The 17,339-nt window shown below is 45.0% G+C and overlaps 1 protein-coding gene across 3 annotated transcripts in view; it reads left to right on the forward strand.

Annotated features, from left to right (window-relative positions):
* LOC106609210 (receptor-type tyrosine-protein phosphatase zeta) overlaps positions 1 to 17,142 on the forward strand; it is a 54,432-nt gene extending 37,290 nt beyond the window's left edge. For 2 of the 3 annotated variants that reach the window (XM_014207732.3, XM_014207734.3), the window contains 20 exons: positions 122 to 248; positions 523 to 1,464; positions 3,298 to 3,445; positions 4,856 to 4,947; positions 5,026 to 5,111; positions 5,896 to 5,916; positions 6,445 to 6,541; positions 6,621 to 6,691; positions 6,865 to 6,999; positions 7,196 to 7,327; positions 7,426 to 7,589; positions 7,809 to 7,944; positions 8,499 to 8,645; positions 8,917 to 9,010; positions 9,280 to 9,356; positions 10,021 to 10,152; positions 10,410 to 10,562; positions 12,200 to 12,342; positions 14,226 to 14,361; positions 16,206 to 17,142. In XM_014207732.3, coding sequence (XP_014063207.3) covers positions 122 to 248; positions 523 to 1,464; positions 3,298 to 3,445; positions 4,856 to 4,947; positions 5,026 to 5,111; positions 5,896 to 5,916; positions 6,445 to 6,541; positions 6,621 to 6,691; positions 6,865 to 6,999; positions 7,196 to 7,327; positions 7,426 to 7,589; positions 7,809 to 7,944; positions 8,499 to 8,645; positions 8,917 to 9,010; positions 9,280 to 9,356; positions 10,021 to 10,152; positions 10,410 to 10,562; positions 12,200 to 12,342; positions 14,226 to 14,361; positions 16,206 to 16,349 — 3,177 coding nt within the window. In that variant the 3' untranslated portion in view covers positions 16,350 to 17,142. The remainder of the gene's footprint in view (positions 1 to 121; positions 249 to 522; positions 1,465 to 3,297; positions 3,446 to 4,855; positions 4,948 to 5,025; positions 5,112 to 5,895; positions 5,917 to 6,444; positions 6,542 to 6,620; positions 6,692 to 6,864; positions 7,000 to 7,195; positions 7,328 to 7,425; positions 7,590 to 7,808; positions 7,945 to 8,498; positions 8,646 to 8,916; positions 9,011 to 9,279; positions 9,357 to 10,020; positions 10,153 to 10,409; positions 10,563 to 12,199; positions 12,343 to 14,225; positions 14,362 to 16,205) is intronic. The other variant, XM_014207735.3, reaches the window with a different exon arrangement.
* The last annotated feature ends 197 nt before the right edge of the window (positions 17,143 to 17,339 follow it).

Consider the following 17,339-nt stretch of genomic DNA (forward strand, 5'->3'; position numbering starts at 1 on the left):
AAAAAGCTGAGACAAGCAACTGTCCGTCACTACTGTAATTGATCGACTTATTGATGAGTGTGATTGGCTGATGTATTGATGAGTTGACTGACATATTATTTGATCAATCACCCTCTCTCAGGGGGCCATCATCCCCGGCCTCCTGTCCAACAGCAGCTATGTGGTCCAGGTGGTAGCTGTCTGCACCAATGGCCTGACGGGACGCTGGAGTGACCAGATTATAGTGGACATGCCCCAGGAGGACCCGGGTGAGACCAGCTATAGTCTCGGGCACCCACAACCAAACATTTGAACGTTAAGGCTGTCACGAGAGACCAGATTCTAAAAGGGATTTTTAGTCCAGGAAAAGGCTGACTCTGTGTCCAGCGTGAGCCTATGTCACTCAGATTCATAGGAGAGAGTAAAGAACTTAGGTTAATAACGGACTTGAAAGTTGAAAGTAAGTATGAAAGTTATCAAAAGAGTTGTACTCATCATGACAGTCTAATATATATATATACCCACCCATTCTCTTTTCTCCAGAGATTGAGTCTGATCCAGACAATACAGACACTGAGGATATATTGGAACCAGTAGACCAGGTCCCAGTAGACCAGAACCCAGTAGAAGAGAGCAGAACCAGAGAGGATCGCCAGCAGATTTTCCCTGACCAGCCCTCCACCACTGCTGCCTCCCAGGTGAGCTCTGTGCCAGTACCACCAGGGACCAGAGATGACCAGAACCGGATCGACCAGGACCCTGTGAACCAGTCCAGGGTGGACAAACCCAAGAAGGACCAGACCAGGAAGGACAAGAAGAAGCAGCGTATCCCTCCGCACCGCCCCTTCACCAGCGCTGCCTCCAACGGCAAGAGCGCCATGTGGGTCACCATGGTGACCGACCAGCCGGGGTTCCTGATTCCCATCTCCCGGACGAACAGCCAGCCGCCTGTCCGCCGGCCAATCACAGAGGAGGCCTCGTTGTCGCGGTCGCCTCAGCAGAACCGGAACCAAAACGGTGGTTCCGCTGCCCAGAAACCTGACGTTTCCGGTATCGGCCTGCTACCCCCAGAGGGCGATATGTACACCCCTCCGGCTGGGGGAATGGTGGTCACTGATGTTTACTACGAGGACGTTGTCAACACCACTGCCTTAGAGTTCGCAACTACGCCATCTAAAACAACACTGAACAAAACACTGGATGATAGGGTTCTCACTACTGTTACTGCCAGACCTAAAGTCACAATGAAAGGACAGGACAGGGGCTTGGTTTTGACGTCCAGGCTGTCTGATAACAGAGTTAGCACAGTGACAAGGGCCACCCCTATTCAACAGACCCCGGTTTCTGTAACCTCAACCCACTCTGTGCCCTGGATCAGATCCAGGACTTCAAGTCCCAGCAACTCCCTCTCCACGGCCTACGGCTCCTCCACTACCTCAGGCCTCGTCAAGGTCTTACAGCACACCACCCAGCCCATATTCACCGGTAAGAAACACCTGTGTACCCTGCAGCCCTGCATGTGTGCTGTAAATGTCTGTGTGTGTACATATAAAATACATTACACATTACCTTTATGCCTTTGCCTCTCCTCCTGTTGCCAAAGCTTGGTACTGTATAGTGCACGCTTACATTGTTTGGTTGTGTGGTGGTTGTTTGATGGTTGAATGACGGTTGTATGATGGTTGTTAGATTTTTTTATGAGGGTTGTTTGATGGTTGTATGATGGCTTTATGATGCCCATATGATGCCTATATGATGGTTGTATGATGGTTGTTTGATGGTTGTATGAAGGTTGGGTTTTGGTTGTGTGGCGTTTGTATGATGGTTGTGTGATGGTTGTGTGACCTGCACCTCTCTGCTTTGTCCATCTGCCTCTCTCTGCCTGCTGCACTGTCGATAAGGGTGATATTTCCGCTTAGACCTACGATGGTGATAATGATGGTGTTGAAGGGACTGACGCTCTACTGGCTGGTGTTGGTTACGCTGGTGATGTGCCGTAACAGTCCAGCTCTTTGTGTCTGTCTACAGTGATCTACCCTTTTCGACTTTTCTCTCATCCTTTGGCTGCCCAGTGGTTCATACTGGGACACACTGGTACTTCAGAGATCCATGTCTCCTACCAGTACCCAGCGGTGGTGGTATTCCTCTGCCAGTCTGTCTTCCTTCCCTTGAATCATAAGGATTCACATCTTATGTCTCCTTCTGGGACTCTTTACCTGCCTTGCTGTGTGTGAGCTGGCTGCTCCTCCCTGACTCCAGTCTGCTGTCTGGTGGCTGCTCTGTATAACCGCTCAGACTCTGTGGTTGTTATGCTCCTCTCTGGTGGTCTGATGTAGTGTTGTTAAGTATTCCGTTTAGTGCTTATTTGACCAGACAGGCCTCTCTGTTCCAGTCAACACCAGCTTTCAGAGGGGGACTTGGGTTCAGCAGCCCACAGAACCTCTCAACTTTCCAGCCCCATACCCCTCTGTCTCCCACTCCGAAGAGGATTCTCTCACACCCTCCCAAGGGGGCTACACCCCCTTGCACCGTTCTCTCAGCCATTCAGAAGAGACAGCAACCCTCTACCCGTCTGTCACCCCCTCCGATAAAGACACCACCCTCTCCCCCTCTGTCTACCCCTCTGAAGAGGACCCCAGGTCGGACAGACAGGCGGTGACCTCTCAGGTTGGACGGACAGACATCAGTGGCTCAGGCTCTGGCCTCTACGGGGACGGGGTCAACCTAGGTCAGGACTGGCTGAGAGGGGCAACACTTTCCCTTGGGACAGACCTACGTTCACTCACACCGGCCTCTGCCATGGACCCAACAAAGGGAGAGACACAGGAAGAGAGCAGCGGTGACTTAGGGGGTCTTTCCTCTAGCTTCTACTTTGAGAGGGAGACTGGTAGTGGTGTGTCCGAGGTGGACAGAGCAGGGGCCAATCCCCAGGGGTCTGTGGTGCTGGGGGAGGCTAGTGGGTCTGGAGATGGAGAGGTCCTAGTGGAGCCTCCCAGCGCCGGTAACTCTGGTATAGAGCTGCATATCCCTTGCATAGATCTACGTGTCCCTGTTCTCCCTGACAGCAGGGCTGTGGAGGAGCTGAGGAAAGGTAAAGTACACTCAGGAATCTCCAATCATGGTGGCGGGTTAGGTGATGTTATTCAGAGAGTGATATGAGATTTCCTCGTGTAGCAGAGGAAATATGATTATGTGTGCTCAATGAGGTGGTAACAGATTTCCTACTGATTGAAATGAATAAAGGATGTTTTTTCAAATCCAGGGTGTGTGCGTGTGCATACGAGTCTGTAAATAATAACCGATTCTTTCTCCCCCCAGAGATCAATAACAGCAGCCATGAATCAAGGGTAGAAATGGTGGGAAGTGTTTCTGAAAGGGAGAGGAGGACAGTGGTCCCTCTGGCTGTGGTATCCACCCTCACCATTATCTGTCTACTGGTCCTGGTGGGCATCCTCATCTACTGGAGGTATGATTAGCACACTGCACTGTTAGCCGTTTTGTAATTTTATCAGTAACTTACTGTACAAACTGAATACAGTAGATTACCATACATTCCACAGTAAAATACCGTACATTTGTTTTCCCAGCACACTGTAAGACCTTTCTATAATTTCAAAACCTGTCAAATGCACAGTATTTTACAGTATTAATTATGGTGCATTGTGGTGAAATATTGTGTGAAATATTGTGTGAGCAGAAAGAATCGCTGGCTCATAGAGTTGATCAGGCTGTTGATTGTGGCCTGTGGAATGTTGTCCGACTCCTTCTCCATTGGCTGTGCAAAGTTACTGGATATTGGCGGAAACTGGAACACACTGTCGTACATGTCAATCCAGAGCATCCCAAACATGCTCAATGGGTGACATATTCTCCCCAGCACAAGATGCACCTGTGTAATTAATCAGCTTCTTGATATACCACACTTGTCAGCTGGATGGATTATCTTGGCAAAGGAGAAATGCACATTTCTGCACAATATTTGAGAGAAATACGTTTTTTTTGTGCATACGAAAAATGTCTGGGATGTTTTATTTCAGCTCATGAAACATGGGACCAACGCTTTGCATGTTGCGTTTATATTTTTGTTCAGTGTATATATTGGGAACAGATCAGAGTAGAAGTGGGTCTTTTAATGGTTGAATATTTAACCATGTCCATTTGATCTGTTTTGCCCTTTAATCACGGACAGTTTGGAAGCCTTTGATTAGGCCTCTAGTAGTGCAAGTGATATAAAGCACTTAGTATTCATTAATATGCACATGCCTACAGCCAACCTGCTTGCTCTAATCCCTTGTAATTACAGTAAAATACTGTATTTTGTATAGTTTAATAGTCAGTTTTACTGTATTGTACTATGTTTCATTGCTCTGTCATCAGGTTACTGTAAGTATCTCAGTATTGTATTGCCACTATCCAGAGATATATCATAAGATATCTTGTTGTAATTACAAGTAATGGAGAAGCTTTTTACTTGCTATGACTGTGATTTATTTTCTCAACTTTGGTTGAATACACTGACTGTAAGTTGCTAAGGACAAGATCGCCCGCTAAATGACCAAAATGTAAATGTAAAAATGAAAACTTGCAAAGAACACTGGGTAATATGTTGCTGCATGGGTAATTCCAATAATATACTGTAGTTAGATTACAGTCACATTTTTGGTACCGTAAAATGAATTACTGTAAAATGTATTACAGTAGCTGTACTCAACAACAAAAAATGACGTAACTTACTGGCCAATTACAGGATGTTTTTTACAGTGTATGTTCAGATAGAAATGTATTGTGTAGAGCAGGTATGATTGTCTGCTCTGTAGAATTGGGAGTCGTGTCAGCTCTATTAACTATATTTCTATTTGCAACGTTTGTTCAACAGAAACTGCTTCCAGACGGTTGACTTCTACACTGAAGACACCGCCTCACCCAAAGTCATCTCTGCTCTGTCTTCACCTCTGCTGCTCGCCACAGGTAACACACACACTCCCACTCGCACACACACCACACACACACCTTCGTCCATCCATTCATTCCTGTCTGTGTTTCCAGAAGAGCACGAGGCGCTGTCAGTGAAGCAGTTTGTGAAGCACGTGACAGAGCTCCACCAGACCAACACCTTCTCCAAGGAGTTTGAGGTGAGAGAGACATCAGCCTGATACTACTGTATGTATTATACATACCACTCTTAATGCTCCCCAGCAGTATTAACATCACCTAGAAATAGTGTTGTAGTCATGGTTGGGATTTGACCCCCACTGCTTACTAAAGCTATTCCTTTCTAATCAATAAAAGTCTATGTTAGTTCAGACTATAACTGAACTCAACACTACTGGTAAGTGAGGCATCCTGTCTGAAACAGAAACGATTGTTTAAGGGCCAATGAGAATGGTTAGAGCACCATTTTAGTTGTTATCTGTAGATGTTACTATGTGTATTAGATGTCCATATCTATCTCAGTGTAAATGTTGTGGTTGTGGGTTAGCATGTTGAGGGTGTACTGTATGTTTGGGTGAGGGACTACATTACACTGTCTCTGTAGGTAACCGTACTCTAATAAACCCTGTACATAGCTATAGATACACAGAGTTTGGCAAACCTTCTAGACATTTTAATGGGTGCCATGTTCACACCACCCATTCCAAGACAATGTTCCAATAGAATGTTAGGTGTCAACATGGCGTACGGTTTGCAAAACTGTGTGGATCAGTAGGTGACTCTGTCAATAGGCATGCCCACTACCTCCAGACACATACACACACACACAGAGCTGTTCCTCATGTCTGTGTATCTGCACTGACTGGTCACTGTGTGTCGCTCCAACCCCTCATCGCTGTGCCTTCTGCATTCTCACCCCCTCCTCCCCACCACCCTTCCACCTCCCATTCTCACCCCCCGCCCCCCCCCCCCCCCTCCCATTAGATTGTGACAGAGTATTATGAGGTAAGACTCCCTTTGTGTTATATTAGATATGCGCACGGTATCAAAGATGTGATCTCATCTCATCCTGATTCATCAGGACTTCCTGAATCTTTGACGTTTGACCTCGGAGTCAGGAAGGCCGTTTCTCTTTATCCTACCATTGGAATTGACTGATAGTGTTTTCTTTGTTGCATGGATCACATCTCTGAGTAGCTGTACTGTCTGCTGTCATGTATTTTACTGTTTTCTTGTGTGTTGTGTTCTTCTTGCATGCTACCTTCTATTTGATCATTGGACTCCGGCCGGGTTCTGTGTGTTGGTTCGTAATGGCTCTGTGTGTGTGTGTGTGTGTGTGTGTGTGTGTGTGTGTGTGTGTGTGTGTGTGTGTGTGTGTGTGTGTGTGTGTGTGTGTGTGTGTGTGTGTGTGTGTGTGTGTGTGTGTGTGTGTGTGTGTGTGTGTGTGTGTGTGTACGTGCGGATGTGCGTATGTGTGTATTGGTCATTGGTCAGGGTTGTGTGACTGAGTGCCAGTGTGTGTTTCTCTTACAGGAGGTGCAGTCATGCACGGTGGAGATGGGCATCACCGCTGACAGCTCCAACCACCCAGACAACAAGAACAAGAACCGATACATCAACATCATGGCCTGTACGTCACTCACTCACACACAGACACAGACACATACACACACATACACACTATTCATTAACCCTCTTTGTTGTTCTAGATGACCACAGCAGAGTCAAACTACTGGAAGAGGGAAAAGGTGGAGACTACATCAATGCTAACTTTGTTGATGTAAGTAGCTCCTCTCCTAATAATTAATATCATTCATATCCATATCAAATACGGAAATACGGACTGAGGGGTAGAAATACGGACTGAGGGGTAGTTTGGAAGATTGGCTGGATGACTGATTGGTTGATTGATTGATCTGTGTGTTTGTGTGTGTGTGTGTGTGTTCCTGTCAGGGTTTTGAGCGTACAAGGGCCTACATCGCAGCCCAGGGGCCCCTGAAGTCTGGAACAGAGGACTTCTGGAGGATGGTGTGGCAGGAGAATGTTGGAGTCATCGTCATGATCACCAACCTGTTGGAGAAGGGGCGGGTCAGTTAGTCACACAGACAGACTGCAGGCTGGGGCACTGTGTTAAAGTGTCTATTTTTACACCGTTTAAACAGAAAACATTGGTTCAAGAGGAAAGACAAATGGAACATAACTTCGTTTGTGAAATTTTTATGTTACTTTTATATGACTGTTTTGACCATTGTGTGACTGAGGCTCTCTCCCTCTGTGATGTCAGAGGAAGTGTGACCAGTACTGGCCAATGGAGAACCAGGAGGAGTACGGTCATTTCCAGGTGACCCTAAAAGACACCAAGACCCTGGCCTACTATACCCTGAGGACCTTTACCCTCAGAGACACCTCACAAAAGGTACCTTCCTGGACACACACACACCTTGAAGAAGATGCACTGCAGTGCACAGAGCTGCTAGTCCGTTTGACCCTGCCTGCTGTGTGTTGTACCTACAGGCTTCCCAGAGGGGACGCTGTGCTGAGAGGACGGTGGTCCAGTACCACTACACCCAGTGGCCTGACATGGGTGTGCCTGAATACACCCTGCCTGTCCTCTCCTTCGTGCGGGCCTCGTCCCAGGCCAGGACTCAGGACATGGGCCCCGTCCTCGTACACTGCAGGTGGGCTGGGAGTGTGAGGGGGGGGGGGGGGGGGGGGGGGGTTAATAACAACCAGCGGGAAAGACTTGGCAGAAATATTGCTTGAGAAAGGGTTGAATAACACTATGCAGATCCAATGGCTTGGTGCAGGAGGTGGATATCCCAAGTATTCATTTCTGAAAAGGGAAGCGTCGTGTTGTGTGGGACTCTCTCACAAGTATGTCCTGTTTGTGTGTGTAGTGCTGGTGTGGGGAGGACAGGGACCTACATCGTGCTGGACAGCATGTTGCAACAGATCCAGGACCAGGGAACAGTCAACATACTGGGCTTCCTCAAACACGTCAGAACACAGAGGAACTACCTGGTACAGACGGAGGTAATGCACACACTTACAGGAGCAGCGTTTCTCAAACTTGTCCCGGGGTGAACCAAGGGGTTCACGTTTTGGTTCTTGCCCTAGCACTACACAGCCGATTCAAATAATAAACTCATTACCAAGTTTTGATTATTTTAATCAGCTGTTTAGTGCTAAGGCAAAAAAGTAAACGTGCAGCTCTTGAGGTCCCCAGGAACGAGTTAGGGTTAATTGCCTTGCTCAAGGGCACATTGATAGATCTTTCACCTAGTCAGCTTGGGGATTCAAACCAGCAACCTTTTGGTTACTGGCCCAACGCTCTTAACCGCTAGGCTACCAGACGCCTTTATGCCATGCTTTGATATACACAGACCTGGAAATATTGGAAAGGTGGAAGCAACAAGGCTCTGTTCAATAGGCAAACTCTGAACAATTAGGAGCTAGGAGAAAGGCAAACTCTGAACATATCGAAGCTAGGAGAAGTGGCTAGAGATTGAAATGCAACCGGGCCCAGCGCTGCTGTAGGTGATGTGAGTGAGAAGTCTCTCTCTGTGTTATGTCTCTCTGGTCCACAGGAGCAGTATGTGTTTATCCATGATGCCCTGGTGGAGGCCATCGTCAGCAGGGACACTCTGGTGACCTCTGGCCTGGTCCACTCCTACGTCTCGGACCTGCTGACCACTGGGCCCTCCGGCAGGACACGCATGGAGAGACAGTTCAAGGTCAGAACACACACACACACACACACACACAGATGTGGGTTTGTCCCAAGTGGAACCCTATACCCTAGTGTGCTACTTTCAGGGCCCTGACTTGGGACCTGCTCAAACACATTGAGGATACGTCATCTCAACCTTCCTCCTTTCCTCGAAGTAGTCAATGATCTGGCATGGCTTGATTGGTGAATCAAGTATAGCGGGAGTGATGGCATTGTGTTGGTTATGTGGTTCACCTGGTAGCGTTATGGTAATGTTTACTACTGTCGCGGAATAGCTGGTGAGTCAGCGCAGAGCCAGACAGGCTGACTACGCCGCTGCCCTGAGAGAAGGAAACGCTGACAGAAACAGGACCTCCTCTCTCATGCCGGGTGAGTTGAAGTAGCCTAAAACACACACAACATGATACGGTTGGTTAGAGACAGCCATTCAGTCAACACCAGGAAGAGGGTCTCCTCCATCTACGTCTTACCCCAGCGGAGAAGAGAAATAGGCAAAAGAACATTTCGATTCAGAGTAATAAAAAAATGGAATAGTTTATCTGGGCAAACCAGAAATCTTTCAATAAATAAATTCAAGCAATACTTTAGGACCAATTGAAAAGAATAGATTGGGTTGTGTGTTTCTGTGTGTGCTGCAGTGGAGAGATCCAGAGTGTGTCTGTCATGTCCAGTGGAAGGAGAATCTTCAGACTACATCAATGCTTCCTATATCATGGTAAGAACAAGGTTGTCCATTTGATAAGGACCCCTTATAAATGCTTTATAGAGCATTCACAGGGTCTTCATAAACACTACATACACTGAGTGTACAAAACATTAGGAACTGCTCTTTCCATGACATAGACTGACAAGGTGAATCCAGGTGAAAGCAATGATCCCTTATTGATGTCACCTATTAAATCCACTTCAATCAGTGTAGAGGAAGGGGAGGAGACAGGTTAAGAAAGGATTTTAAGTCTTGAGACAATTGAGACATGGATTGTGTATGTGTGCCATTCAGAGGGTGAATGGACAAGACAAAATATGTAAGTGCCTTTGAAGAGGGTATGGTAGTAGGTGCCAGGTGCACCGGTTTGAGTGTGTCAAGAACTGCAATGCTACTGGGTTTATCACGCTCAACAGTTTCCCATGTGTATCAAGAATGGTCCACCACCCAAAGTATTGTACATCCAGCCAACTTGACACAACTGTCCCTGTGGATCGCTTTCGACACCTGCTTTCGACACCATGCCCCGACGAATTGAGGCTGTTCTGAGGGCAAAAGGGGTGCACAAGGTGTTCCCAATGTTTTGTACACTCATAAATCATGTAGAAGCAAAGTCATATGTGTGTTCCAGATTCATGTTGTTTATTTTGACTGTGTCTGTGCTGTGTTCCAGGGTTACCACAAGAGCAGGGAGTTTATCCTGACCCAGTCTCCTCTCCCCTCCACTGTCTCTGACTTCTGGAGAATGGTCTGGGACCACAACTCACAGCTCATCATCTCCCTGCCTGACAAACACACAGCACAGGTAAGCAGGTAGCACTACACACACTCACTCACTCACTCACTCACTCACTCACTCACTCACTCACTCACTCACTCACTCACTCACTCACTCACTCACTCACTCACTCACTCACTCACTCACTCACTCACTCACTCACTCACTCACTCACTCACTCACTCACTCACTCACTCACACACACACACACACACACACACACACACACACACACAGGTCAACAGTTTCACACCTATAACGCTGTCTCCATTGTGTCCTATCAGCGCGAGGGGGAGGAGTCTTGTGTGTATTGGCCCAGTAAGGATCAGCCAATCAGCTGTGAGGGTTTCATAGTGTCGTTCTCTGGAGAGGACCACATCTGTCTGGCCAACGAGGAGAGAATGGTGGTCCACGACTTCTTACTGGAGGCCACACAGGTGAGATCCAACCACACACACTCACACGTGGACACTCGCACACGCATACACACACACACAGATCCAACCACACACTCACACGTGGACGCTCACACACGCATACACACACACACAGATCCAACCACACACTCACACGTGGACGCTCGCACACGCATACACACACACACAGATCCAACCACACACAGCCCAGCTAGCACATAACGTTCTTGGTGGGAGCTTGGTGAGAGCATGGCTGTCCTATGGTTATTTTGCATTCAACCTTTCCACAACTTTCTGGGAATGGTGCAGGATAGTTGCTTGCCTTTGAAACATTCTCGGCACGTTTAAGGAACTTGACAAAAAAAAAATATATTTTCTTGGTATTTCATTATTTTAACAGAACATTTCCTAAAAGTTCAAACATGGTTACATTTCATTTCAATGTTGGTTATGTTCTCCAACTAGTTTGGCATTGGGAATGTTCTCAGATAGTTGAGAGAACGTTAAGAAACAAGTTATTCTGTGGGAATTTCAGTACTTCAGCATAATGTTTCCTACAGGTTTCCTCATGGCTATATTTAAAGTCGTGTTCTCAAATTGTTCCAAGAACGTTAAGAAAACGTTCCATAAAAACACAAGAAAGTGTTTGTAATGTTCAGAGAACTTTCTAAGAATGTTATTTAAAAACGTGAACATTCCTTTCTCAGCATCAACATAACTCTCTCTATCCTCTATCTTGTTAAGTATGTTGGCCGGGCGCACTAATTGTCCACATCTGATCTTAGTGAGTTCTTGTTTCACAGAGTGTTTATTGGTAGTCTTAAGCAAATCTACTTTGAAACAAAAGTATACACCTCACACACGTGGTTATGGGCTTAAAAAGAGAAGACACCTGTACCATGTCAGATATAGAGTTGAAATGTATTACATTTTGAGTTTGCATCCCAATGTCCACTTTATAAACATCACAGAAGACTGAAATATAACAAAACCGTTTCACATAGAAACCGAATTTTCATCTGTTTTTTAAAATAATGTTTATTAATTATGAAATTATGAAAAATATTAATAACATTCCACCCATTAGGCAACTGGAAGGTGATTTAGTAATTTGACTGCAGGAAAGGGCTACTAAGGAAATTAATTTCCATGTGTCCTATCTGTGCTTGAAGTTCAAACATGTTTTGGACCCAAAATAATCTAGCAGTGTTACTAAAAGTCTTATTGAAACATTTAGTGAACATTTTTAAGGAAGTTATTAAAAAAACTCCAAATACCCTATAATTTCATTTCTCAGACGGTTAATAAAACCTTCCAGGGAAACATTCAAGGAACCAGAGTAAAACGCTCTCAGAGCCTCCCTGGCTGCAAACTAAAAATAAACATTCCCAGAACAGGCAACATTTTCACTTCTGTTCTCAGAACGTTTAAAAAACGTTCCATTTTACCGGTCAGGAAGCATGTGGCTTTGTTCCCACAACCAATGTGAAACCAAAAACATACGTTCCCACAACTTCCAAGGAACCAAATGTGCTAGCTGGGAGAGATCAAACCACGCACACAGATCAAACTAGACACACACACACACAAATGAGGACCACACACAAACAAGAACTACACATACACACACCCACACTCCTCACTCTCTCTTTCCCCAGGATAACTATGTCCTGGAGGTGCGTCAGTACATGTCCCCCTGCTGGCCCAACCCAGACAGCCCCGTCAGCGGCACCTTCCAGCTGCTCAACATTATCACAGAGGACAGCAGACAGAGAGAAGGAACCATAGTCGTACATGACCGGTGAGTTACTGCTCTCCTCTGTTCCTCAAGTCTTCTCTGTTCCCTCTATGTTCTCTGGGGTTGGGAGGTCAGCTGAGGGCTGGTAGGGTGCGAGGAATGTTATTTGAAGAGTGTGTTAACTCACTGATGGGAACTGATTTCACTGATTCACCATATACAGTGAGGGAAAAAAGTATTTGATCCCCTGTTGATTTTGTACGTTTGCCCACTGACAAAGAAATTATCAGTCTATAATTTTAGTGGTAGGTTTATCTGAACAGTGAGAGACAGAATAACAACAAAAGAATCCAGAAAAACGCATGTCAAAAATGTTATAAATTGATTTGCATTTTAATGAGGGAAATAAGTATTTGACCCCTCTGCAAAACATAACTTAGTACTTGGTGGCAAAACCCTTGTTGGCAATCACAGAGGTCAGACGTTTCTTGTAGTTGGCCACCAGGTTTGCACACATCTCAGGAGGGATTTTGTCCCACTCCTCTTTGCAGATCTTCTCCAAGTCATTAAGGTTTCGAGGCTGACGTTTGGCAACACGAACCTTCAGCTCCCTCCACAGATTTTCTATGGGATTAAGGTCTGGAGACTGGCTAGGCCACTCCAGGACCTTAATGTGCTTCTTCTTGAGCCACTCCTTTGTTGACTTGGCCGTGTGTTTTGGGTCATTGTCATGCTGCAATACCCATCCACGACCCATTTTCAATGCCCTGGCTGAGGGAAGGAGGTTCTCACCCAAGATTTGACGGGACATGGCGCCGTCCATCGTCCCTTTGATGCGGTGAAGTTGTCCTGTCCCCTTAGCAGAAAAACACCCCCAAAGCATAATGTTTCCACCTCCATGTTTGACGGTGGGGATGGTGTTCTTGGGGTCATAGGCAGCATTCCTCCTCCTCCAAACACGGTGAGTTGAGTTGATGCCAAAGAGCTCCATTTTGGTCTCATCTGACCACAACACTTCCACCCAGTTGTCCTCTGAATCATTCAGATGTTCATTGGCAAACTTCAGATGGGCATGTATATGTGCTTTCTTGAGCAGGGGGACCTTGCGGGCGCTGCATGATTTCAGTCCTTCACGGCGTAGTGTGTTACCAATTGTTTTCTTGGTGACTATGGTCCCAGCTGCCTTGAGATCATTGACAAGATCCTCCTGTGTAGTTCTGGGCTGATTCCTCACCGTTCTCATGATCATTGCAACTCCACGAGGTGAGTTCTTGCATGGATCCCCAGGCCGAGGGAGAGTGACAGTTATTTTGTGTTTCTTCCATTTGCGAATAATTGCACCAACTGTTGTCACCTTCTCACCAAGCTGCTTGGCGATGGTCTTGTAGCCCATTCCAGCCTTGTGTAGGTCTACAATCTTGTCCCTGACATCCTTGGAGAGCTCTTTGTTCTTGGCCATGGTGGAGAGTTTGGAATCTAATTGATTGATTGATTGCTTCTCTGGACAAGTGTCTTTTATACAGGTAACAAACTGAGATTAGGAGCACTCCCTTTAAGAGTGTGCTCCTAATCTCAGCTCGTTACCTGTGTAAAAGACACCTGGGAGCCAAAAATCTTTCTGATTGAGAGGGGTTCAAATACTTATTTCCCTCATTAAAATGCAAATCAATTTCTAACATTTTTGACTTGCGTTTTTCTGGATTTTTTTGTTGTTATTCTGTCTCTCACTGTTCAAATAAACGTACCATTAAAATTATAGACTGATCATTTCTTTTGTCAGTGGGCAAACGTACAAAATCAGCAGGGGATTAAATACTTTTTTCCCTCACTGTAAAGTGCTTTTTGTTCCAGGAGTAGTTGGTTCATTCTGTGTTTGAGACAAAGACTTGGGTGTTGTTTCTGTAATTGGTTCAAAGCATATTTTCCCCTGTCTGTGTCTGTGTTAGACTGGGTGGCTCGATGGCGGGGCTGTTCTGTGCCCTCACCACCCTGGCAAAGCAGCTGGAGCAGCAGGGCTCTGTGGATGTGTACCAGGTTGCACGCATGACCAACCTCATGAGGCCTGGTGTCTTCAACGACATGGTATGTCCTGGAACAGCACACACACAACACAGAAACGCAGAGAACATAGCCCAGCTCAAACATAGACACATACATACTCACACCAGGTTGATTATATAGACTAGACGTAACATAGTAAACGAAAATTCGGGACATTCAAATTAGTATGATTCGTTACGTTTGGTATGGTTACATAAGACAGAAGGTTACTTAGGCAAAAAAAAAGACAGGTGTTGGTCGGGGTGGATGGGTGGTCGTATTACGCGAACGTCTATCAACCCAAAGGTTGCGTTTTGAAATCTCATCACAGACATGTTTAGCAACTTTGCAACTCTGTACTTTTTAGCTACTTTGCAACTATTTAGCATGTTAGCTAACCCTTACCCAAACCCTAAACTTAACACTTTAACCTAACTCTTAAACCTAACCTTAAACCTAACCATTTACGCCTAGCCTAGCTAATGTTAGCAACCTAGCTAATGTTGGCATTAGCAACCGAGCTAACGTTAGCCAGAACTAATTGCAATTCACAACATATCATATGAATTGTAATTCGCTAACATGAGCCACAACAAATTGGAATTTGTAACATATCATACGTAAACACAAATTCGTAACATATTGTACGAAATGCAGTTCGTAACATATCATACAAATTATAATTTGTAACATATCATACAAATTATAATTCATAACATATAATAAGAAATGGATTATGGACATCCACAAATGAATACATACCATACCAAACGGAACATATCACACTCATTTGGATCTGACGGATTTTAGTTTACTATGTTATGCCTACCCCTGAGTCCAGGTTGCACACACATACACACGCGCACACACACACACACACATACACACACCTTACACAAACAGCTCACATAGCTCACTAAGTTAGCTTACACACACACCTGCACACCATACACAGTTAGCTCACTCACACACTGTTCACAAATAGCTCTCACACACACCTGGCCAGAGTGCGAATTACACCATGACATTTGGGGGGTTTCTATTGAGTGCATGCGCTTGCGTTGGCCTAATAATAAAGACGTAATTTAAACAGTAAAATTAGTTAACTTTTAACGTGGCATGAACACAACCAGTCATGATATTTTCAACTGATCAAATTTTGTCAAACAAATAACTTCAAAAGTAGGTTACCTGTGCATGTTTGTCCACTCCAAAATATTTCCAGCACCAAAAGGTGTGCCTAATGACATCCAGCGATTGCCATTGATTAGGTCTACAATCATTGATGCATCTTGCTGACAAATTGACCTTTTTTGTAGCCTAAAAAGTCAGGACACCTAAAATGAGGCTGAAACTGTCCTGGAAAAAACGGGATAGTAGGCCTTACACACAAGGTCAACTTACAAGACTAGGCTATAATGTGTATTGACTATGAACTTGAAATAGGCCTACTGGTAGCCTGTGTGGACTTGTAAAAAATAAATAAAAGGTGAGTAAACTCTGATTGCCGGTCGCGGTGAAAAAAGTAACGCTCCCTATACTTTCAGTAACGCATTTACCCTCCACTAAGCCTAAGCCTAAACCATAAAAACAGCCCAAGAACATTATGCCTCCTCCACCAAACTTTACAGTTGGCACTATGCATTCTGGCAGGTATTCTCCTGGCATTCGCTGAACCCAGATTCGTCCGTCGGACTGCCAGATGGTGAAGCGTGATCAAAAAAGTTGAAGAATGGATAAATTAGCATTATTTAGAGACCCCCCCCCCCAAAAAAAAAAATATACAAAAAAAAATGGGGGACTTTTGCTGCATTTAGGGGAGCTAACGTCTCATTCAGGGGAGCTGAGCCCTTTACTGACTCTGTCTTTCACCGCTCCACTCCTAGGAGCAGTACCAGTTCATGTACAGGGCCGTGTTGAGTCTGGTGGACAGCCAGGAAGACCAGAGGGCCCTACAGTCCCCTGAGACCAACGGTTCTGTTCTCCTGGGGGCCACCACTGCAGCAGAGAGCCTGGAGTCCCTCATGTAACCTCTCACACACAGAGACACACACGCATACACACACTACAAGGAGCACCACACACTCTGGAAAATACACTGTGCTCTATGTTGAGAGAGAGAGAGAGAGAGAGAGAGAGAGAGAGAGAGAGAGAGAGAGAGAGAGACTTTTTTGTACCCGTCATTTGCAACGTGAGCTAGCCACTAGTGGATTGTGATTCATAGGCTTAGCTGGCTACAAAATACATGAGATTATGCATCCAATTATCAGAATAAAACATACTGTTTGTCATGTATGACCACACGTTGCAACTGGCTACTAGGGGTCTGGTATTCTGTGCCTTTTGTAATTCATGTTGTACTTTCAAACTGTTTTGATACTATGTCTTTGTGACTAATGCCAAATGTTCTGTACTCTTTTTTTTTTAAATGTGACCACTGTCTTGTTTAAAGTTTGTTAAAGTTTTTGAGTTATTTGATTTAACGATCTATCCCTTTGAAACGTCTTATTTGTATGTAATTACTTCAACGGGATGAATGACTTCAATCCTTCCTATATTCTGTCACTCTATCTACTGTACGTTTCTTCTCGCTCTTGTGGATGACTTGTGTAAATACTGGTGTTAAACATGTAGAATAAGAGATGATCAGTTGGAAAGGTGAAATTCTATAATATTATCTCATATTATGTAAATAATAATAATTGACCACTATCAAAAGGCCAAATGTATTTATACATCTAGATTTGATATTTTACTATGAAGTTGGCTTTCTAGCCATTTACAAACATTGTTGCTGTTTATTTTCATCGGGGGGGGGGGGGGGGGGGGAATATTACTGTGTTGATAATTTAGTTCAAATATCGATAATACTTATTTCTTATGTTTTGATCTTTTTTAACATTATAAAGTTTGGACTTTTCAGTAGTCATAAGATTATTATAAACAGCACTGTACATTTGAACAGGATGAGTAAAGATGTTCTCTAAACCTTAACCTGGTCATTTACTATCACAACAAAC

The sequence above is a fragment of the Salmo salar genome, chromosome 07 (assembly GCF_965601325.2).
Source record: "Salmo salar chromosome 07, fSalSal1, whole genome shotgun sequence".
Taxonomy (NCBI): Eukaryota; Metazoa; Chordata; class Actinopteri; order Salmoniformes; family Salmonidae; genus Salmo; species Salmo salar.